The sequence below is a fragment of the Peromyscus maniculatus genome, chromosome 21, assembly GCF_049852395.1.
Source record: "Peromyscus maniculatus bairdii isolate BWxNUB_F1_BW_parent chromosome 21, HU_Pman_BW_mat_3.1, whole genome shotgun sequence".
NCBI classification, from domain to species: Eukaryota; Metazoa; Chordata; class Mammalia; order Rodentia; family Cricetidae; genus Peromyscus; species Peromyscus maniculatus.
In genome coordinates, this window is record NC_134872.1 from 60,678,992 (window position 1) to 60,704,137 (window position 25,146).

Below are 25,146 nucleotides of genomic sequence, written 5' to 3' on the forward strand. Positions count from 1 at the left end.
ATATGTATGTATGTATAATTCTGACTGCTTTTGTTTTATTTGTTTGCCTAAAGAGGAAATAAAGTGTACACAAAGTCAAACTTCATGTAAATCAAATTCCAATAATTCTTCAAAGATAATTCATGTCCTATAAACTTGTAGAACAATATTAAGTGATTTGTGAACAACCTGTCAAGTCTCAAATGAATAAAGTTTTGTGAATCCTACACTGTTTAATTCTAATGCTTCATTCATTTCAGTTATATAGACTGCAGAGAAGCATCCACTACTACCATAGGAAAATGCAACTGATATTACAGTTTCAAAGGATGTACTCTATAATACCACGGTCTTCAATGGAAGCGGAGTTAACATTAATTACCAGGAGTGCTTTGCTGTGTTCCGGTACCATATAGAGATAAGATGGAGTCTTTGGAGAGTTGTTTCTTTGCTACTTCTTCTGACTTTGTAGTTTGCTCAGTGAACAGATCCAGATCCCCAGATGTTACGGTAGACAGGCTAGCAGCTGCTGGTACAGAGGTTGTCCCCTAGGTAAAACGTCAAAATAAACTGTTAATTTCTAGCTAGCACAGCTTATTTATTACTTAAAATTCATATAAAATTGGGAGTAAATTATAAGAGGTAAAATAGTAACATCTATAAAGATCATTTTTGAGCCCATCCAAGAGCATCTAGAATGAAGGTGCAATGTTTCACAATGTGACCTGTTAGCATAAACCAAGGAGACTGAAGCTCTTTCCTAGCCATATTTAGCAGCTGGAGCAAAGCAGGTTTTGCTCATCACATCTTGAACACAATGAGTCTGACAATATGCTGGTACAGTCTGAAGACTGCCACTACTTCTCTCAAGAACTAGTGTCACTTGTAATAAAGGATGTTATAACTTGCAGAAGCAAAAGGTTCTATAGTGGTAGATTAAATGTTTTTAACTTTTCAAATGCTACACCATAAAACATTTATGCACCTATTCTAGGTCTACTTTAACAACACTAAAATGCTTCAAATCCAGAAGTGAAAATATTCAGCCTGCATGCTATTTTGAAGCAAATCAACACAAGTAATTTAGATATTTAATAGTTTCCCCTTTATCTACTAACACAAAGATATGATTGCATAATCACAACTGACAGTCTTCCTTACTGATTTGTTTTAAGTATGAAAAAAAATTAAAGATTCCCTGAAGACTAGTAAATGCTGGCTCACATTCTTCTGAAACTACAGATTGAGCTGAGTAGCAATAGAAGTTAAATTCATACATTTACTGTCCTGGATAGAACATTATGCAGTAAATTACTGTCAAAGCATTTTATTCAAACTTATTTAAGCAGAACCATATTTTGAATCTATTATGACTAATTTAGCAAGACTTATGAGAGATATCGAAAAGGCTGTCTTATTTTGCAAAAGCTCTAAAATGTGTAAAAAATTAGACATGATAGAATACCAAAACTATAGTGTCTTTTACTCTGACTATATCTTAGTTACCAACAAAGAAGCATTAGGACCACAGAGGCTAGCAGAATGGTTCCCGAAAAAGCATAGGACCATGGAAGCTGGCACAATGGTTCCTGAAGAAGCAAAGGACCACAGAGGCCAGCACAATGGTTCCTGAAGAAGCAAAGGACCACAGAGGCCAGCACAATGGTTCCTGAAGAAGCACAGGACCAGAGGCCAGCACAATGGTTCCTGAAGAAGCACAGGACCAGAGGCCAGCACAATGGTTCCCAGATGGACTGGATCCCTCCCCCTGAGTCTTGGGATAGGGTGCCCTTACATCTGTATGTCACCTGACTTCTTTCCTATGAAATGAGGACAGGCTTTGGACCCACAAGTCTTTGCACAAGAAAGGGTTAACTACTCAATATTTATTATTAACACTGATAACAAAATGACATCACTACATGATCCTTTCATCACATTTCACCTCTATGCAACACAGGAATCTACCCCTTGGCTTCCATTCTTGATGAATGAGATATCATGAAAAAAATCCCAAACGGTTGGGGAAACACTAATTCTGGTCTCATAGTAGAGCAGTCTGATGAACAATCTCATGACTAAATACCAGGTAAGTAAATATGAACATCTGCCACAACACAGACACTGGCTAAGACTGGCATTCTAAGCAGCAGCACTGGCGAGCACCTGAAGGTGCTGATCTCCTGGGGCTGCACTTGCCATCATTTCAGCACCAGGGTGAAAGGAAACCATATTTGCTGTTGTTTGTAATTCAGGCTTTCCACCTTTTGGAAATCCAGGGCAGGATTGTGCATCCAGCACTTGTGCACGTCTACATATTCAATCTCTCATATTCATGGTATGTCTCCCCTGTCCTGTGTGTGTGTAGACAGCAAAGGGGTGCTGTATCCATCTCTTCCCACCCTCTCTCTCTACATGTACACTCTTGTCAGCTATTTCCAGGCTGATAGCAAATCCAGGCTATTCCATATTTATGAATGGGCCAATCTTTGATTAGTATTTACACATGCTTAGAAAACACCAAGTCAAGTAGGGTTCAGAGTAACTCATGATCTTGGTACTTAAGCCCAATTACAGCTCAATTTCATATACTAAAAGCCCACCAGAATTAGCAGCCTTCATAGTTTCAGCTTTCATATGAACACATACATATAAAATATATTTTACTGGCAAAGGCAATATTTTGAAAATGTACTTGGATTTAATCTTATCATGTAGTTTGGATAAAAGGCAATTCTTTTAATCAAATATTTTATAGGGCTCAATACAACTAGCATTATTTTGGTTCATAAGCAGTGTTCAAGAAAAGAATTAAGATGTGATTTTAAAAATGAAACATATAGGGCTGGAGAGGCAAGTCAACGGTTAAGAGCATTTCCTGCTCTTATGGAAAACCTACATGGTGGCTCACAATCCCCTGTAACTCCAGTTCTGGGAGAATCTAATGTTCTCTATCAGCCTCCTTCAGTTCGTGCACACACACACTCAGAACAGATGATACATCCCAAAAAGAGAAAACCTTTACCATCCATGATGTACTAATCAGAATGCACAAAGCATAAAGGTTAGACCTTGGAGCTGACCAGTCAACCAGGTTTCAGGAATCACCTGTCTCCCTAACACCCCTAGTGCTGAGGTTACAGGCACATGCTGCTGTGCCCATCTTCCTATGTGGGTGCTGGGGATCTCAAGTCATGACCTCACACATGCACGGCATGCATTTGACTGAATGAACCATCTTCCAGGCCCTCAGACTCTGTTTGACACGGGTTGCAGTAGGGACTGAAAGGGCCAAAGCCACCAATAAGCTAGCTACCTTTCCCAAGATATGCACTATTGTTACATTCTCAAAGTTGATAATGACTCATTTTAGCCTAATTAACTTCCAAGAAATTTACTTGTTAAATTCAAGGCAAGTACACAATAACTTTCATAACAAAAATATGTATAATAAATCATTATTAGTCTCCGTGAGACATAGACTTGTTATTAAAACCTTTACATATTCCTACAGAAAAGGAGTATTGCATCTCAAGTACTTTTCAGAAAACCTACTGACTGTTTATTTGTAGTGTTCCAATGCAGGAGGGAATGATAGTTTTGCATGCAGGCTTTGCAAGTGGCTTTAATGTTTCACCTGAAGGAAATTCTATATAATGTCACACACACACACACACACACACACACACACACACACACACACACACACAAATTCAGAATTTCTTCATCATTAGTACTTTAAAAATCTTATTACAGTTTTTATTTAATCATTCAAAAATAGCAAGATTCATTTTAAGGCTAACTTAAAACTAATTTACCTTCAGAGAAATACAAACATTTAATTTTCTAGAACTTAAGCCAAAATGTAAAAATAAAGACAATGTTAGTAACACCCGCTTGTGATTTAAGGTCAGGTTGAGGTTGTCTCAGCCCACCACACATAAGGCATTCTAAATACTGTTGTAAGTATGGTGAAATCTCTGTCTGTGTCATAACAGTCTCTATCTCTGCTACTCAGCACCAAAGTAGCTGAAAACCATAAATCAACGCGAGTGACTGTGTTTGAATAAAACTTTATCTGTTTAAACAAGACGAAACTGCAAGATTAGTTTGCTAAGCCCTGGCCTAAAGAACAGGTTTTCAATCAGTGACTGCTCAGGGACAATGATTTCAAAGCTAAGTTTCTGCAGCTTTTCAAAACGAAGTGGTGGTCACATAAAACCACAGTTCACTGCCTACCTGAGCTGGAGGCATGACAGTGGCAGGTAAAGGATTAGAGATCATTGGTCCAAAAATGTCCAGATCGTCATTCAGGGGTGGCACTGTGGTTGTGTTCCCATTGGTCACTGGTGCCTCAGCAGGACCATCTGAAAGAAATATAGCTTTTTGTCAATATAGAAGCTCTTAAATTACATGAAACAGGGTGCTATTTTTTTAAAAAAATAATGTTGTTTTTTTTTTTTTTTTTTTTTTCTTTTTAAAGATTTATTTATTATGTATACAGTGTTCTGCCTGCACACCAGAAGAGGGCGCCAGATCTCATTACAGATGGTTGTGAGCCACCATGTGGTTGCTGGGAATTGAACTCAGGACCTCTGGAAGAGCAGTTGGTGCTCTTAACCTCTGAGCCATCTCTCCAGCCCTGTTTTTTTTTTTAATAAAAACAATTTAGAAGAAAACTCTGTGTTCCTTTCTACCCTAGTGTCTACCCTGCACCCCAAACACTGTGTATGTTCCATTCTACCCTAGGATCTACCCTCCACCCCAAACACTGTGTATGTTCCATTCTACCCTAGGACCTACCCTGCACCCCAAACACTGTGTGTTCCTTTCTACCCTAGGATCTACCCTGTACCCCAAACACTGTGTGGTTCCTTTCTACCCTAGTATCTACCCTGCACCCCAAACACTGTGTGTGTTCCATTCTACCCTAGGACCTACCCTAGGACCTACCCTCTATCCCAAAGAAAACACTTCAGTTTTGTTTGCTCTCCCAGAAACAGCTTTCCACTGGTTTCCATGCATAACTGCAACCTCTTCTAAACAAATGGTTTCATACTACTCACAATATTCTGGAGACTATGGTGATATTTTATTTGTGCTGAAATGTGATTTTATATGTATCTTAATGAAGTTGCCTGGGGGTCAGGGCTAAGAGCAAGCCATTAAGCAGAAGTCTGGTAGTGGTAGCACACGCCTTAATCCGATCACACACAGGCAGAGTCTCTGTGTGTTCAAGGACACAGGCAGCATGGAGACACATGCCTTTAATCTCAGTACCAACCATAGAGACCTGGAGGTCTGTATAGACAGGCAGTGACGAGGAAGTCATGTGGTTGGGTTTACAGCCAATGAAAAGGCAAAACAGAAAGGCAATAAAAGGACAGGACACAGGAAGAAGGTCTCTCTCTCAGGGGAAGCAACGACAGTGAGTGGTAAGATAAGGTGGTCTGAGCACTTAGCTGCTGCTTGATCTCTGGGCTTTTAACTCTTTATTTGGCTCTGTGTTTCTTATTTAATAAGACCATTTAGAATTTCACCTACAGGAGACTTTTTATTTAATCACTAATAATTTTTACCTACCTCCAACAGACAAACATAAACATACCAGATCTACTTTCTCTCTATCCCAGACTTATTATATGATATCTAAATGATATGCTTTGGATATTATTCCCATAAATATTCCTTATTACTACAAAAGCTACATATATAATAAACACAAGTTCCCAATGGGTTTAAAAATATACTGTCTTTGTTTACTACCTTCAGAATGATTCGTTGAAATTACTGTTTCAATTCATTTTGAAGGTCACTGTTTCCAATTTTCAGTATTTAAAAAGGACAGATAAGGATTCATTATCACCATTATTAACATCACATTGTCCTGGATGTTCTTCAAGGATTTTCCCATCTTGTCATTTTGTCCCATGAAAGAGGATACTTTCCCTCTCTCAGGTACTAGGGCAGAGAAACTGCAGGGCTTCCACGGTGCAGCCATCCAGTTAAGTACCAAGGTTCATGCTACAGCAGAGTCTTCTGATCCCTAGGTGAGTGGCCTGTCTTTAGACAGATCCACACTTCTACAACAGCCATAGATAGGGTCATGGGAAAAGAAAGGATAGTAACAACAGGACATATGACCAAAACATATAAAAAAATGTCACCTTGAAACCCATTATTTTATATAATTGACAATACTAAAAAAAGGAAGCCACACAATTAGAAATACACCTAACTACAAAGGATCACTTAAAATTCTGAAAATTAAGAACCAATCTTCAAATACTTAATAATTATTTGCACTAAGTTTCAAACAAAGGAAGAAAACATTTCAAAATCAAATACTGATTCATTACCTTTCCATTCCACTATCCTTGTACAAAGTTCAGTTCTGTGTGTAGTTTAAAGGGAGGAATACAGATGGATGTGGTCATCAACAAAGAAACTGGGATATGATCAGCCCTCAACTAATGAACAGTATTGCAAAGTACTAGGTGTTAAATACATTCTCCTGACCAAAGGATCACTATAGCATGTTCTTTACTGATGGGATAAAAGCCAATAGAACACCAAAATGGGGGGGCTAAGAGAGGGCTCAGAGGTTAAAAGCACTGCCTGTTCTTCCAGAGGTCCTGAGTTCAATTCCCAGCAACTACATGGTGGCTTAGAACCATCTATAAAAAGATCTCATGCCTTCTTCTGGTGTGTAGGCATGCATGCAGATAGAACACAGTATACATAATAAATAATTTTTTAAAAAAGGAACACCAAAATGTTGAAAACAATTTTTTAAATTTAGTTATTAAATTAAACATGGTGAATCATCCTAACTAAAAACAATACATAGATCAGGGTAAGTTGTGTCTTGCTTGTGCATTTATATGCACAGGCAAACATCTAGATAATTAGAAGCTTCCTCTTCTAACCACACAGCCCAGCCCCTTCTACAAGATAAGGGGATATCTGTGCACATAGGTAATCAGAATTCACCATAGACATGCATGCACCTTGCTGTATAGTCCTTGCTCAGCTACAGAATGGTGGTGGCAGCAGCCCCTCTAATCATTATGTGGAAACAGTAGTTGGTGAATAACAACAATAATGGGAGATGCAAAACATAAGAAAAGCCTATAGCAAATGGAAAAAATTTAGCTGGGGACACCATAAAAGAGAACAGTGAAGCACAGAGGACCCTTGCAAAAGCAATGGACAAACAGAAGAATTTAGAACAATGTAGTAAAATAAAGAACGGCTTTCAATCTTAAAGGCAAAACCAGACCTACAGTTAGTGACTTGTGGGTAACTATTTTCTTTCTACATTATCTTAATTCAGGCTTGTATTTTGTGAACTAAGTTGATTGATAATTTTTTTTTTTTTTTTTATTGTTGTTTGATTTTTTTTTTTTCCATCACAGGCAATTTATTTTGTTCTATTCATTCACAGTTAATACAGAAAATACTTGGAAACATTTCCATATAATGTTTGACACAGAAATCATCAAATAGAAGTATACAATGTATAAAATTTTTTAACTACACATATAACAGAAATTGACCAAAATAAAAAACTAAGGTTGAAATATTTTCAACTACAGAAAAAAAGTGTTAAACTGGTGTGACATCATATGTCAGGGATGTCCAACCTGTGGCCCATGATGCTGCATCATGCCCAACATGTTTGTTAACATCATTGTCTGTAGTTGTTGATTTTGCTCTTTTTTGGGGGGACCCGCCACCAAGCTCCCAAATAAATCACACATGGAGACTTATACTTAATTATAAATGCTCAGCCTTAGCTTGGCTTGTTGCTAGCCAGGTTTTCTTAAACTTAGCCCATCTGTCTTTCACCCCTGGGCTTTTCCCATCCTCTTACTTCTGTAAATCTTACTCTTACTCCATGCTTGCTGTATAGCTGAGTGGCTGGCCCCTGGAGTCCTCCTCCTTCTCTGGCTACTTCTTTCCTCCCAGATTTCTCCTATTTGTACTCTGTGCCTGCCAGCCCTACCTATTCTTTCTCTTGCCTCACTATTGGCCATTCAATTCTTTATTAGACTATCAGGTGTTTTATTTAACAGGCACAGTAATACAGCTTCACAGAGTTAAATGCAACATAAAAAAAGTAACTCATCTTAAAATAATATTCTACAACAATTGCCACAATGTCAAAAGGTTAAACACTTCTGTTCACATGAAATACAACCATGCCCAGCATTTACTGACATACTTCACATTATAATGTTGAGAGATGATTAGAAAGAAGGTAACATTTCAAATATGACAGACTTTAACACCACCCTCTATCATCAAGAAACATTCATGATTACTATGAGTGAGCTTGTCAATTCTAATTAGTCTTGGCTACACTAGGGCTCATCTGATTCCAATAATCCAAATGAAGCCCTGGTAAACAAACACTGCTTAGTGCCCGTCTGTGATCCAAGCACCTATGTTAACTGAGAATTTATAAGCTAATAAGGACTAAGACTACTTTGTACTTTAATAACACATATTTGAATTCTAATATTTCTCTAATCTCCATTTAGTCCTTTTATCACCTCAAAGGTTTATAATAATAAGTGAAGGATTTCAAGAAAGGTTAACAAACTGGTGCACCTGAGACACTCAGCTGCCAGCATCCTTGGCTAAGTCCTCCTTGCTCACAAACTTGCACACTACTATCCATTTGTGTTACAAGTGCTTCCTAACACCAGGGCTTTTCCTTTCCAGTTCACTTATGAAAGAGGCTGGAGTTCTCCTAATCAGGAATATGTTTCCAAATCACTGCCATAGTTCAACCTATCACTGTTTTCAGAGTATCACACAAAACAACTCAAGAACAGAGAAGCCTCCACCAACTGCCCTGCTAGCCAGATCTGCATCTCATTCTCCTACAGAACTACAGTTCCAATTGTCCTAGCACATCGCCTGATAGACCCTCCAGAGCTGCCTGCTCAATGAAATGCAAACAGATTATAGTTCATAAAATGCTCTAAAAAGATGAATGTGTGTGTGTGAGAGAGACAGAGACAGAGAGACAGAGACAGAGACAGCACTAACAGCTGTCTTGATCTGGCGAGTTGCTTCTAACTGAGTTGTCACTGCAAAGGAGGCTGTCATAAGCCATTAAATTTTACCTGAAATTAAGTATACACAGTGCAAGCTGTTTTCTTTAATTAGCAGCAACACCAGCAAGAAAACTAACTGATGAAATTAAAGAAAATGGAACTTGAAATTTAAACATTAGCATTAATCCAGATTTCAAACTAAGTCCCCAGAAGCAGTTCCCTTAGCCACATTTTTCTTTCTTTAAAACTGCAACTCTATTTTCTATATGCACAACTGTAAATACCCCTAAATTCCTTTTCTGATATTTACTAGTGATCAACAAACTCTGCTGGTACTCATTAAATACTAACTGCATTCATCTTTTACTTCAATGTCAGAGTCATTAGGCGGTCATAATCTACTTGCACACATGATGAAATGATGCCAAAGAGCAACATGAACTTTTATGCATCACCAATCGAGTATAAGGCAGGTAAGAAGTTGATAAGCAAACGGATGTTCTATTTTTCATTACCATTTTTGACAGAGGAGCATGAACATTTAGCCTTTAGGATACCCTATCACAATGAAAACTGCCAAGTCCAATTCCTCAGTTACCTACTGAGTCAGCAAAACCAACCACAGAATGGATGGGCTGGATGGAGAGCCGGTGCTGATCAAGTCAAGGAGGCTGCCTCCATGAGTCGCAGACACACTCTTCGTAGTAGTAAAGTTCTTGAAGCTTTCTAAATGTTCATATTGGTTCTTTAGTCAAGAAGTCATTTAAAGCTTTTTCTCTTAATAGAATTTTTTTTTGGAATCCCTCTGTATTAAAATATATTCCTTGCTTTATGGGGTAAAATAAGCCCCATGTGAATTAATTTTTAAATTCAAGTCACCAGTCACCGAAGCACTTAAAAACTCCAAGCTTTAAATTGTTTCCTAATTTGGTTTAAAAAGTGTCTGAAAGCTAACTAGTACTAGCTAGTTATTTTTTACTCTTTATTACTGCTAAATATATGGTGTTTCGGCTAACTTGCCAAAAAACAAAAACAAAAAAAAAACCAAAAAACTGAGGTGCCCTTAAAAGGTAATTTTTGCTCTCTTGCACTGTCTGTCCTGTCCTGTGCCAAGCTGCCAGTCTACTATGCTGGGGGGAAGACACTGTACTGTCCTAAAACCTGGCCAGCTTTAAGTTGGGTCTGCCCTCATGAACAGATACTACAATGCTGTGCAGAAGGAAGCCCTGACAATCTTTCAGGAGGCACACACACTGACAGCTGTCATATGAGACTGCTTAGATGTGGCTTACCCAATGTCTTAGTAGAACTGATTGCTAGTATCTACATATACCTGTACCATTTTATATACATCCTCAAAAGACAAGATATCCCTTCAATATGAAGTTAAATCATATAAAACAAATTAATTTCCAAAAGTTCTCCACAGGCCAAAGATAAATAGTTCATGTATTGCATACATGAAATGGTTTGGTAGAAATTTACCAGATTATGCTAAGATTAAGGCAAAAAAAAAAAAACTTTATTAAAGATAGAAACTGTCTACTCTCCTAAGCTAAATAATAATTGATTTCTCATGAAATACTTTCTGGGTACAAAGGACACATGATGCTCTCAGACACCCTCAGCAATTCAAAGGTGTGCGCATGTGCGTGGACACACACACAGGGGAGGGGGAACACAAGAGAGCACAAATAAGCAGGACTGCTGTTCAATGTTCGGGTGAAGGGGCCAGGTTGCTCTGCAGCATGCATGCAGTATACACATGGCCACAAAACAAAAACACTGTAGGAACTGTTTATAAAAGGCTGAACTGAAACCAGGAAGGTAATGTTTCACACCAATGAGTTATGCTTCTTCTCAAGCCTTTCACCTAAAGCACATGCTCACCTGGAAGGATACCTTCTAACTCCCCTCCTCATAAAAAGTAGGGGAGCAATCTTATTGGAAAGGAGGGCATGCTCCTATGCAGAAAATTTGTTGTTGCCCAAGGCAAACACCATATGATCCAGACGTAGGATCACTGTTTTCTCTGAGCTAAGTGGGGTCTTTTTAAATTAAAGAATTGAAGATTTATTTTTGACTGTGTGTATGTTTGTGTGTTGGGGCAGGGGGGTAATGTGCATGAGGCCTGGGGGTTATGGGTGCTTGGGAGCCTCCTGGTATGACTACTGGGAACCAAACATGGAGTCTATGCAAGAGCAGTGAGTGGTAGCACAGCTGAGCCTCATCTCTTCGCCTGTAAAAGGCTTCTTGGATTCTCTGTAGTCTCATGAGCGTTTGTGAGCTCATTAAATCCTTACAGGTTTTTTGTTGTTGTTGTTTTTTAGTATTTTTAAATGAATCTAGGAATACCAATAACCCGAAAGTGTGAATGTGATTAGAATAAGAATCTCCCCACTCCCCATTCTAAAGCTCTATCAACAAGAAGCTCTTTTTCTGCCCTTCTCTTATCCTTCCCATTCTTTGGAACTCTAGAGCATGGTCTAAACCTGCTGCCCAATGTCATCACCAGTAAAATCCACTACATATTCCTTTACTCTTCAAACATTTCCTTACCCTTATTACAACCTCCCAAAAACCCTTGGTTCTCCCCTGACAAGTTTCCTAAAGCTCTTTCACTGTCTCAAAGAGTGCGGTTGTAGCCTACACAGGCTCAAGTGTGTAAGAAAGGTTAGCTAGTAGAAGCTACTTGATATCCTATAGCTGTTTGTATGGGTGACAATAGTTAACTATTGTACAAACTGATAACAGCAGAGCTATCAACCAAATTCTCAACTCCTGCAATAATGCTGCATAGTAGCTAACCGCATGACTGCACCAGCTAATAACCACTTACTCTTTTGTGTTCAGGTCTGTGGATCAACTGTGGTAGCTCAGCTACAACCTCATTTGATCTGTTTTCGGCCTTGTAGTTTACTGAATGTCTCAGAGGCCAGTTATTTCAGTTTTCTACTAGATCTCATCTCCCCAGGTTATTAGAAGAAACTGTTACAGCAGTTTGTCCTTGTCCTGGAATCAGATCTGGCTACCCTGTATGTCTACTTCTAACAGTAGACATCTTGTAATGTCACCATGAAAGAACTGTTTCCTTCCTGTCCATATCCTCCATTCCCCTGCCCCCAGACCTTTATGGATCATATATATGTGTTTCTTTTTTGCCTTCCAGTCTCTTAGATTCCACTGATCATCTTGAAGTTACTCTAATTACTTGTGTTGGATGTACTGCTTTCTCAGCCTTCATTCTGCTTCATTCGCCAGAAACACGTGACAACTGTTTACTCTTTCCTCTCTTCCTTACTTTACCTACATATTTAATGGCACTTGAATGGCCATGTTGCCACTGAAATTCAAGTAATAATCCAAAGACATAACCTTCAGGAGACTGCATGTGACCTGCTATACATTCCTATCCCTTTGCCATAATTCACAGCAATGAATGGGACCCATGGTTTGTAGGCTACATTTGGTCCTCTGCCTTTTCTACAAATAAAGTTTTAATAGAACATAGTCTATTCATTCAGGCATTTATTTATGGCTAAGTAGTTATTACAAGAGATTTTTGTGGCCAACAAAGTTAAAATATTTACATTTTGTTTGTATAGACATTTGGCCAATTCTTGTTTGAGACAGAAGGAGGCTGCTGTCACCCTGGGTGCTGAAGAGAAGAGAAGGCAGAGCAGAATATCAGCTAGCTTCTGATGGACATAACATGCATGAGAAATAAACCTTTTTGTCCCTATGTTCCACCAGTACTCTGAGGAAATTTGTCACCAGGGCGTAACTCATTCCATTCTTGCTTCATTACTTTACTTGGGGTGTTACAATGTCCTATGTTATACTCATCCCTCCATGGTCACCTTCTAGGTCTTTTGTTTTACTTGCTGGCCTCTAAATGACTGAGTACCACAGGGCACAGAACTTAAAGCTCTTTTCCTCTTAAACCTCTCTATTCTCACTTTGTTAATGATCCGGTCTAATTTCCTAATTATGAATAATTACAAGCAGGGAATATCCAATTTTGTATTCCTCATCTAGACCTCTCTTTAAACTCCTACGTCATCTAGCTACCTAATTAAGACTTCCTTCTATTAAAATAATTTTTTAGTGCAATAAATATTTCCAATTAACTGTAGTCAAACAAAACTCCTAATCTTCCATCCAGATTCCTGCAGACTTTCCCACCTCTACGGAAAACTCTATTCTTCTGACTGTCCAGTCTAAAACATAGTTAGGGCCACCTTTAGTTCTCCCTTTTCTCATATTTCTCACATTTAATTAATCAGTCAACAAAGTCCACCAAACCTATCTCAAATCTAGCTAGCAGTCAGAAAACCAAAGGTCCCACGAGAGAAAGAGGCTTTAAGTTAGGGTCGGGGAGAAGATATATAATATGAAAGGGGAAGAGGAGATAGTGGAGATAAAAAAGGTTTAAGTAGTATGGGGCAAGAGGCCAAGCAAAACTAAGTGTGTATGGGAAAAGCCATGAGGACACCCGATACTTGATAACTAAAAACTAAACAACAACAAAAAAGAGTAAGACAGACTTTGAACAGAGGTCCCCTGCAAAGGTGGATAAAGCTGTTCTCAGAAGCCATAAAGTTATTCAAGGAAAGAGTGCCAAGGGTGTTCTAATTCCATATGCGCTGTTGGCCAGGAAGGCCCCAATGATGATGCATGCCATTTCCTACCAGGATTATAAGACAAGATTCCACTGCTGAACACACTACATCCTTTGGTTATAGAACTTACAGAAATCAAGCAAGTACTGAAGTAGAAGTTTCTTCTCTGATGGTTAGTTCCAGAAAGCACCATGGAAGCTTCTAAGAATTGTGACTCATTGAATCTGCGCATTGTACTACCAAATTAATAGACATGATACTGATACAACAGTAACATGACTATAGAGGTGACCAACAACTTTCTGACTGGATTTGAGGCTCAGTCCATGTAGGGTAAAAAAGGCCAAGGAAAGAACACTCTGCCCCTGACTTGACCCGAGATCTGGGCCAAAGAAAAGCACCCTGACCCTGACTTGATCCCAGCCCCTAAACCCTGTATTAGCTCTCTACTCTGTTCAGTTTGCTGCTGCTTCTCATGCTAAAGGAAGCCACCCTCCTGGATTCATCCCTCCCGATAAATCTCTTGAATGAGGTTTGTTGTGTGGGATCAGAACTGTTACACTTGCATTGGGGAAACGTTTCTTGGAGCAGGGCTGTAAGCTGCTGGTCTTACAGTGACTTTGTAGTGTTCCTTGGCTCCCAACCGCCAGGATACCTTTCCATCTGAGCTCCAATGCTTACAACAGTTCACAGAAGAGAATTCATATGTGATACTGCAAACTTGTTCAAAAGTTCATGGCTAGGAAAGTCAGAAGCCCTAATAAGGAAGGAAGGTACTATTGGGATGTTTGTTTATAAAATCAATGTGATGTGTCTAAGAAATTGTCTTCTGTTTATGCACATACATTTGTGCTGCTTGTCAGGGAGGCTTCAGTTTGCAGTGAGTAGTGATTAATGTAAAAACTCGGTACGTCAAAGTCTGAGGATGAGTGACTACTGAATGCTCAGTTACAAATGAGGTATCAATGTCATCCACTCCAGGGCTCATGGAATATCACAGAAGAGGGGGTAAAAGAATGTAAGAGGCAAAGGAAAGGGATGGGATGTTGTGGAATGCTGTCTTACAGGAATGATACATCCAATGCACTCTTGAACACTCAGAAGCTGTAGTTTACCTACACAAAATTGGGCCTCAATATTTCATCGTGGAACATGAGGGGTTCATGAGACCTTGCCCCTCTCTCAAGAGTTATGGGCATTTAATGATTGTTATGGGGGGGAGAGACATTTTCTTCAGTGGTGAAGCCACTGGTGAGTTGCTCACATCTTATAAAGAATCCCTCATCCATACTCCTTGTACTAACCTTAATTAAACTCACTGGGTCATCCACCCCATAAACAGGTAAGACATGGAAGTAGAAGGGGGACTCACTGAGAAAAAGAAGGGGCTGAGAAGCAGTGGAAGGGGATAAGAGAGGGTAAAGGAGAGGTGAGTATGGTCAGAATACATTGTGTATATGAAAATGCCACAATGAAACCCATTATTATGCACAATATACACAAAACAAATTTTTAAATGCATTGCTTAAGCTATAATTAAATTTAAATTTGAATCTATATATTTGCTAATAAGGTTATCCAGAATTATTTTACTAAGGAGGTGGGAATCCCCCCCTTTTTTAATTGAGTGGGGCTAGGAGGAAGAGGGGCATGACTCTTTGTTTACTTAAACATTGAAATGCCACATCTACCAAGCTTTTGAAGGTTACTTTGATATCTTTTCCCCCAAGGAATTCATTACTTTTATTTCAGGAAAGAACAGAGCTGACAGACCCTGGCTTTTCTTATTAAAATGTGCCTTTTCTGTTAGAGCTCAGCACACCTATCAGACCATTTCAAACCACATCTTTGAAAAAATGCTGAAGCACTGGATGGTATGTTCATTTTGAGTAGGTTTTCAATTGTTTTGCATCTCCATTACTTACCAAGTCCTAACAGATCAACAGTGGGCTCTGCAGCATTTTTCGGGCTGGTGCTTTTCTTAGGCTCGAGCTGTTGATCTTCTTTCTTCTGCACCTTTGGAGTAAATCACTAGATTAAGTGGTTATTTTATTAATCAAACAAATCTTCAGTTTCACTTATGCATAATTTTCGTGAAGTTGGTATAAGGAATCTGAGAGCATTTATTATTTTTTTAAAACAGGTAAACATGGTCTTTGAACTTACGATGGTAATTCTTACACAATGAGCCCACTGAATAGTGAACACAGATATTTAACTCTAAATGAAATTACACCTTTTCCCCTTAGGACTGGAGATTGAATCTGTAACCTAATCCATGATAGGCAAATGGTATCGCTGAGCTACTTTCCTAACTCCTCCTTCTTTACCCTTTATTTTGAGTCAAAGTCTCACTAAGTTACCCAGGTAAGCCTTCAACTTGTAGTCCTCAACCTCCCAAGTAGCAGAGACCACAAGACTGCATCACCAGACACAGATTCTTTGTATTTTTATTGATTTGTTCATTTTGTGTGATTATGTATGGGTGTGTGCATACCATGACACGTGTGGAGTTCAGAGGGAAACTTCTTTGAAGAGTCAGTTCTCTCCTTCTACCCTGTGAGTCCAGGGATAACATTCAGTTCAGGCTTGGCAGCAAGTGTCTTTACTGCTGAGTCATCCCACCAGCAACTTACACTTTTGAAGAATTGGGTCACATATTATTTCCTAGCTACTATCAACTCTTGCTAGCTGAGATTGGAGGAGGAAAAGAAATTGAGCACAGGTAAATACCAAAATATTTTGACAACCACATCTCCTTCATTTCACTATTACCCTTCTGACAGTTTACATTCAGCTCAGAAGTGGAAAACAGTACATGTAGAGTTGCTGTAATTTAACTTATTCAGCTTCTATAGACATCACACAGAGAATCTGCCTTGTCATAAGGCAGCGGTGTCAATCTGGGGGTTAAACAAGCCTTGCACAGGGGTTGCCCTAAGACCATTGGAAAACACCGATTTTTCATCACTGTTCTTGATATTAGTAAAATTACAGTTATGAAGTAGCAACAAAAAAAATGTTATGGTTGGGGGTCACCACAACATGAGGAACTGTGTTAAAGGGTCACAGCATTAGGAAGGTTGAGAACCACTTATTAGAAAAACTGAGTCAACTATGTAGGGATAATGTGTGGTAGACCTATAATTTACTAAGCAAAATTTTTCAACAAGCATGTACATTATTAAGTCTATTCAGATAAAGCAATTTTAAAAACTCTATGGAGATTCCCAATCAGTAGAAGTCCCATTCAAATTATTATAGTTTTATTAGTAGACACCTCACTGCCCAGTCTTTGGGTAATTTACAATGCTCTCCACAGACTAAAACTGAATAAAAGCTTACTTTTCAGTGGTCATATTTTTGACATTTCCTGTTCCTTTAAGTAACAGGTGTAATAGCTGATCCTCAAGAACGAGATAACACTGTTCCTTAGCTGGCTAGTTAATGCAGATAGCAGCACATAAGGAATCTGTAAGCTGCTGAATTTCACAAGTAGAAAGGGTGGGGATGAAAACTAGACATCTTTTGGATTCATTAGAGAAATGAGATCTTAAGGCAAGCTATATTGCTCCCAAACCAGAAGATAGGCAGACACACAGAAGTACAATGTATGGGAACAAAAACAGGGAGGAAATTTTCAACTATAACTGAAACATTGCTGCTGCAAGCCAGGGTGGACATGTATGTGAGATTAAAAACTGAGGATTTCAGGATGGGTGTGGCAGGGCAGGGACTCTTCATTGCTATGTTCCAAGAACCTGTTACATTCTGTCACACACTGTGTATGTGTTACATATTAGCTGTCTTCAGTTTTAGGCATAAGGCAGACTACTATAAGAATACTTACAAACTTTACAGGTTTATTTTGTCTGTTTTGTTATAAATTATTTTTAACAGTGTCTTACTATGTAGCCCAGGCTGGCCTCAAATTCCTGCTTCCCCATTCTGGGTGCTGGCATTACAGATGTATATTATCACACTCAGTTAAAATTAAGCTTTAATCATAATCACTGAGTTCTTCCTGACTCCAAAGTCCATATTCCTTTTATTATATCATGTTGCCAAAATAAGCCCTTCTTAAGTAGCTTCTTTTGTTCACAGCAACATGAACAGTAACTAAAATACAGTAAGGCAATAATAAGCTCCTTCCCAGCAACCACCCTCTAGAAAGATGAGTTCCACCAATTATTATATGTGATCTTAAGTCAACTTTTCCTTATGAATTTTCTTTCTCCTTTGCATTCATTCATATTAAATTTGCATAATAACTGTACTGAAACTTCCCAGGATTACTGCCATCCCTAAGTAGCACACACAAAATGCTTATTAGCACAGTGAACAACACTTAGTAGAAACAAGAGCTGATTCTTTGCCTCCTGTTCCTTCTCCTTTCTTTAAAGCTTTTATTTTTGTGTCTTTCACATCATGCATTCTGATCCCACCCATCTCCCATCCCCTTGCATCCGCTCTCTGCTCCTGCAACCCCCCCCCCCATAAAACAAAATAAAATTTTAGATAAAAAAGGAAAAAAAAGAAAAGGGGAGAAAGGGAATATCTCATCATGGAAGCTGCAGTGAGTCACTCAGTAAACCCCTTTATCCATACATCTTTACAAGCAGGTGTTCGTTGCAAAGAATCATTGGTTTGGTTTGAGACCCCTGGTCTCTACTGCACAATAACACTGCGTCCTCACTGGGACTCTTCTGGACATCCCATTGCTGCTCTGTGTCGTGGAGATCCTGTAGCCCTGGATCTGCAGAACCACTCCCACCACTCCCACCTCCCACCCTCACCCTCCCACACCCCCAACCCTGTGCTCACAGATCACAGATGGGGTGGATGTTAGGGTGGGTCAACACTTAACCCTGGTTCAGAGCCTGGGTAGTTGTTGCAGGGTTGGTCAGCCTGACAGCTATCCCCGTCACCAGGGTGAGCTCTCCAGCATTGCCCTTTCTAGTTCACCCCTTACAGAAATGAACAAGGGGTGGGGTCAGTTCTCCAGCTTTCACATCCTCAGGGTCGGTTTTCCCACACCTACACCTTCAGGGCCAGCTCTACTGTGTTGCACAGGGGCCACTCTCTGAGTGCTACAGCTGATGAGGGGAAGGACCAGCTCTCCTGCTCTTAGGACCTTAGGGCCAGCTCTCCCACCTGAGGGGTGTAGGGGTAAGAGGATCTCTCCCCTGCCCATTCGGCCACATGACAGAGGAGTAATGGGGCCAGCTCTCCCATCTACCTCAGGCGTTGATGGGTGCGGATGCAGGGAGGTCTTTTCCCATCCCTTGCAGTCACATGCCACATGCCAGATAAGTAATGTCCCCCTCCTTTCTTAATCCCCTTTTGGATGGTAGAGAATACACTGACAGTGCACACAGTATATTATTGTTCACAGTACATGCTGGGAAGGCGGGATGCTTAGTGGATGCTCAGCTTAGCCACTACTTAACAGCTGTGTGACCAGGAATAAACTGCCAAGGCTCTATCTTTCAGGTTCATGCAATGAATGAAAAGAACAATCATACCAAACTCAAGGCACCATGACGACTATGAAATAATATACTGAAAGGCTTCAAAATGATGTCTGCACTACATTGGGCACTCAGTAAAGTCTAGATGGTTTCATTCTTTTCAACAACACATCTAATTTCATTGTTGAGCCTTATACCTTGCAAGATGCACTTAACTGGAGGCTTTAACTCAGTAAAACTACTTTCTCTCAAAGCATTTACTGAGAAGGTATTTCCTTACTTTCTATTTAAGAAAATTTCTAATTTACAAAAAAGGATTGTGAGCTTGCATGCTTATTGAGCAAAAGTCTTTCTTTCATTAAGTAGAAAATGAAAGCTTTGCACATAAAGTAATTGGATTTCTTCTTTACTTTATTGCTTCACTTGCAATAAAACTTTAAAAGACTTTAAAAACATTTCAGAAATTCCATGGGAAAAATGTTTCAAATTTACGACAAAGCCTGTAACATACCTAAAATATGACTTTCTACCATAATGTATATATATTCTTTATTGTTTCGGTTATTTTAATAGTAACTAAGTATTAAAAAGCTATTACAACTTTAGTGGGTTCCTCATGCTAGACTTCAGGGTATTTAAGTATACAGTTATTTAACTATTACTATATCTTGTATCGCTTTCCATAAGACTAATTTATTTTCGCTACTCAATGATTCTGGTTTAAACCATCTAAAACAGTAAGAGCACAGCAGACCATCTTAGCTGTACTTATTAGTATCAGCCAAATGTGTTGATTTCTATACATAGCATGGTTGTTCAGGGCATGGTGGTTTGTTTTTAATGTATGTGTGTGACAATACTGTCTGATGACCATTCAAAACAGCTGCTACTGTCTTACAGTATTCAAGAGAATATAAGGTGGTACAATCACTCTGGAAAATTCTAGCAGAAAGGCTTAATTGGAGATATCCAAAAGACATATAACTAGAAGATATACCCCTCTCTCTCTCTCTCTCTCTCTCTCTCTCTCTCTCTCTCTCTCTCTCTGTGTGTGTGTGTGTGTGTGTGTGTGTGTGTGTGTGTTTGTATTCACTAAATACTACAGGAATGTTCATACCAACATTTATTATTATTCATCAATGCCCTAAGTCAGATACTACTTAAAGCAGAATGGAAAATAAAGTATGGCTTATATGGGCTACAGAGTAACGCTCAGCAGTAAGGAATGATGATGTAGCAAGAGGAATGAGCCTCCAAGACAAGGACTAATAAGCAGAAGAAATTACGCACACTAAGAGTAGCATGTCTGGTTCCACTGCACACACAACTGGAAAGACAAAGCTCACCTGCATTGATAGGATCTGAACAGTGCCTAAGGACGGAGAGAAGAAGCGCTAGCTAGAGCAGATTGCTGACCCGTGCACTGCTTGTACAGTGTGGAAACTAAACATTGATTTCACCAGGCTCACGCACGAGTCACATGTCATAAACCAGTGAAAATGCATTTTTGAATTCTATTTTTACTTGCAAAATAAAATCTCTAGTTATAAAATGTCACTTTTAGACAGACAAACATTTATATCAATTACAATTTTTTTGGGTGTAGTGCGCATGTATGTTCACATATCTGTGTGTATACGTGGATGCCCAAGGTTGGCACTGGGTATGTTCCCTGGTCATTCTCTCCCTTATATACTGAGGCAGAGTCTCTCACTGAGTCTAGAGCTTGCCCATTTCAGTTAGTCTGGCTAGCCGGCTTGCTCCTAGAAATCTGCCTCCTGTGCCCTGGACCTACAGGCAGGCCACCACACTGACCTGGCTTTGACATGGTCTTCACGCTTGTTCAGCAAGTGCTTTACTGACAGGGCCACCTTCCCAGTCACACACACATTTACAAAAGGTCTGACGCTTCTTCCCAGCCATGGCAGAGACACCTGCAATGCGAGCACTTAGGAGGCTTCGGGAAGAGGACTGCCAGAGTCCAAGGCCAGCATGGGCTAGAGCATGAAATTAGATGTGTACTCTCTCTGTCTCTGTCTCTGTCTCTCTGTGTATGTGTGTGTATATGTGGTAGATAAAGTGGAATATAAAATAGTGAGCATAGATAAATTATAATTGCACATGACTGACTCTTACAGACAAGCAAAACAGACAAGAATATTCACAGTGTCATTTCATTCATAACAGAAATCATTAAGCCATACTATTCACAGATTCATGAAGACATGGTAAAGGTATTTTTAAGATGCAATTAAGGTCGGGATGTAACTCAGTGATACAGCCTATGTTTAGTACTTACATATTCCTAGGTTCAATAACCACCATCACAAGAAAAACAAAAAGATACAACAAAATGGTTACCTTTTGGAGGAGTAGACATTTTTCTTTGGAAAGAGTAGTGGATATATAGTTCTTGAGTTACTGGCCTTGTTCTATTTCCTACCTTCAGTGATGGTATATAGTTGGTAATTTTGCATATAAATTTAAGTTTTCATGCATACATACACTGTATGTTAAAACCCAGGCATAGTTCTATGCATAGAGAAGTTTGTCAATAAAATGAACAAATAATGATGGTGTTATTTTGACTACTCCTGTTACTATTTTTACTACAATTACACCTACTTCTCCTCTGTGGATCTTAACTGTCATATAGAAAACACCAGCTCAGGGAGAATATGATGAAAAAAATGCCTACTTGTGAGGCAAAGCTTCTTCTATTGTGCTAAGTTCTTCCATGTTGCTTGGATCCTAACAGCTGCTCCCTCAGGGATAGGGATGAGAAGAAGGCACAGCCTCAACGACACAGACACTGGGAGTCCATTGAAAGCAAATAACAAACTTATTTATTTAAACAAGGTAGGCCTTATATACCCTCCTCCCAGCACCCAGTCTGTGTGGTCTTCCCTCATTGGCTGGGCATGATCAGGAATTCTGACAACGATTGTTGCTAGGTCCTCAGGCCGATTCTGCATGATCAGGAATTCTGACAGCTCCTGTTGCTAGGTCCTCAGGCAGACTGGTTTGGCTCTTAAGGAGTACATAATGTGCATGCCTTGGCTACTGGTCTGAGCCAATTTCCTCGACCCTATGGGCCTGTCCTGCTACACTTCCAGTTTCTCTACTGAGGCTTTTATCATCTTTTCAGCTATATCATAGGAACTCATAGTTTTGCCTTTTGTGTAATTTTTCTCTCAGCAATGCCCTCACTGTCAGCCTCAGGAGTCCTGAACCTCTGCAGGTTGAGTAACAATAATGAGATCTGAAGTGAGTGTAATAAAACATATAGGTTGAAAGGGAGCAATAAATAGAAGCAGTAGATGTTGTGGAATAGAATATTTGTTTAAATAAGTAAAGATGTGTTACATTTGTTTCTGTTCCAGAATAATTGTTTAGCTATAAAGATGTGTTGCATTTGTTTTACCTCGCCTGTCTAAGGTACCTGATTGGTCTAATAAAAAGCTGAACGACCAAGAGCTATGCAGTAGAGGAATAGGTGGGGCTGGTGGACAAAGAGAATAAGTAGGAGAAGGAATTTAGGCTAAGGAGAGAAAAAGGGAGAAGGAAGGGAGACACCAGGGGTCAGCTAGCCAGGCAGCTGCCAGACAGACAGACATAGAGGATGCAGGAAAGTAGGAAATGAGGAATGAAAGAAAGGTAAGAAGACCCAAGGCAAAATGTAGATGAAGAGAAATAGGTAAAAATAAATTATAAGAGCTAGTGGGACAAGCCTAAACTAAGGCCAAGCACTGATAACTGGTAATAATTTTCTGTCATGATTTGGAGGCTAGAGGTCCCAGAAAGCCTGCTACAGGTAGATTACTCACTATTCACACTAAGTTCTTTCAGGATCCCTATACAGTGACATCATTCAGAAGTAACTGCTGTCTCTCATTTTAACAGCAAACAACAGAATGGATTTGTGTGCAAGACCACAAAATATTTAGTCACTAACAAATGTGTATTCCATGTTAATCGTGAGTTATCTTTTTAAAGGGGGAAAACATATTTTTAAACATGATCAAGGTTGCATCTTGGTAAGCGCAACAATAAGGTATTATATAATCATCTCAACATTTCCAATATTTTTAAACAAAACATAAAACTTGGCAGTGATCTGAAAATTCCTTCTTTTTGTTTTTTTTTTTTTGTTTGTTTGTTTTGTTTTTTTTTTGTTTTTCGAGACGGTTTCTCTGCGTAGCTTTGCGCCTTTCCTGGAGCTCACTTGGTAGCCCAGGCTGGCCTCGAACTCACAGAGATCTGCCTGGCTCTGCCTCCCGAGTGCTGCCACCGCCCAGCTGAAAATTCCTTTTTAACCAAATAAGAAATTAAAATAGATTTCATTCATAGCTTCTCACTGATGTTTATTAAATTGAAAGAAATGACTTAAAACTAGTTTTCAGGTTATAATCACCAATTTAATTATTCCTTCAAGGAAGTATTAAAATCTTTAGCAAGAAAATCTACTCTATAAGATATAATTTAGCAGTGTCACTAAAATAACATTTTAAAGTAACAAAGAAAATTTAAAAGCATTTTGAAAAAATAAAATAATTCCACATAGCAGGCTTATAGGTTTTAGCACAGGGTAAGTTATTTAGCAATCTTTCTCAGTAACCTTGGAATCACAATGCTAACAGAAATTCTGAGATGAAAACTATCATTTTACATGTATTTACCCAATGCATCACAAAAAAGATATATTAAAAAATGTTAAGGTCTAATCCTACCCAATACATGATTTTAGAAAACAAAATATTTATGAATCTGCTATCTAATTATAGAATTGAATAATACATGATAAAAATACTAAAATCAAATGCATAGCAACATTATCACAACTTTGAGGAAAAGAAAATGCTATCTCAGCCCCCACTCACTGGACTCCATAATCTACAAGACCCACTCTGCTGCCCAAACCCAATGAACCCGCCATTCTCCCCTCACTTCCCGGCCCCAGCCAACCATCCCCAGCCAACCATCCCCAGCCAACCATCCCTAGCCAACCATCCCCAGCCAACCATCCCCAGCCAACCATCCCTAACCAACCATGAAGCAGCCCCTAGATGTGATGATATTTTATTTGTATCTTAATAAATAAAGTTTGCCTGGAGATCAGAGGAAATAGCAAGCCGTTTTAAGTTAACACAAAAGTCAGGCAGTGGTAGCACACGCCCTTAATCCCATCACTTGGCAGGCAGGGTCTCTGTGTGTTCAAGCCACACTGGGTAACATAGCCAAGCGTGGTGACACACACCTTTAATCCCAGTACCAACCATAGAGACCTGGAGGTTTGTACAGACAGGCGGTGACAAGGAAGTGAGGTTGCTGGGCTAAGAGCCAATGAGAGGGCAGAACAGCAAGGCAATAAAAGCCTGGGTAGACAGGAAGTGGTGGCATTTTGGAAGTTGCAGAGCTGGTGAGGTAAGGTTGGTTGGTGGCTCTCACTATTTCCCTGATCTCTAAGGCTTTCACCCTATATTTGCCTCTGTGTTTTTTATTTAATAAGACCACTTAGAAATTCAGCTACACCTAGATGTAGTAGAATATTTGAAGGTGTGTTACTTTTGTTTACGTGGCATTTGTTTAACTCTGTGAAGCTGTTACTGTGCCTGTGTGAAACACCAGCTGGTCTAGTAAAGAACTGGCCAATAGCAAGGCAGGAGAAAGGATAGGCTGGGCCCAGCTACACAGCAAGCCAGGGGTAAAGAGTAAGAGTTACAGAAGTCAGAGAATAGGAAAGGCCCAGAAACAAAAGGTAGACAGGATAATTTAAGTTAAGAAAAGCTGACTAGAAAATAAGCCAAGCTAAGGTCAGGCATTTATAAGTGGGGGGGAAAAAAGCCTCTGTGTATTTATATGGGAGGTGGATGTCCGGTTCCCCGAAAGAGTAAAAAGGTAAAAAACCCCAACAACATTTTGGCTTTCCAACATGGGCCCTTATTTCCATGCAAGTCTTAAGAAAGCAGAGTTTAAAAAAAAAAAAAATCGGCTCCTTTTAAGACT

General features: G+C 39.3%; 1 protein-coding gene across 5 annotated transcripts in view; it reads right to left on the bottom strand.

Annotated features, from left to right (window-relative positions):
• Smap1 (small ArfGAP 1) overlaps nt 1-25,146 on the bottom strand; it is a 102,682-nt gene that overhangs the window by 3,473 nt on the left and 74,063 nt on the right. For all 5 annotated transcript variants that reach the window (XM_076557949.1, XM_076557948.1, XM_076557947.1 and 2 more), the window contains 3 exons: nt 15,595-15,685; nt 4,219-4,346; nt 362-527 (listed from right to left, as the gene is read on the bottom strand). In XM_076557949.1, the coding sequence (XP_076414064.1) occupies nt 362-527; nt 4,219-4,346; nt 15,595-15,685 (385 nt within the window). The remainder of the gene's footprint in view (nt 1-361; nt 528-4,218; nt 4,347-15,594; nt 15,686-25,146) is intronic.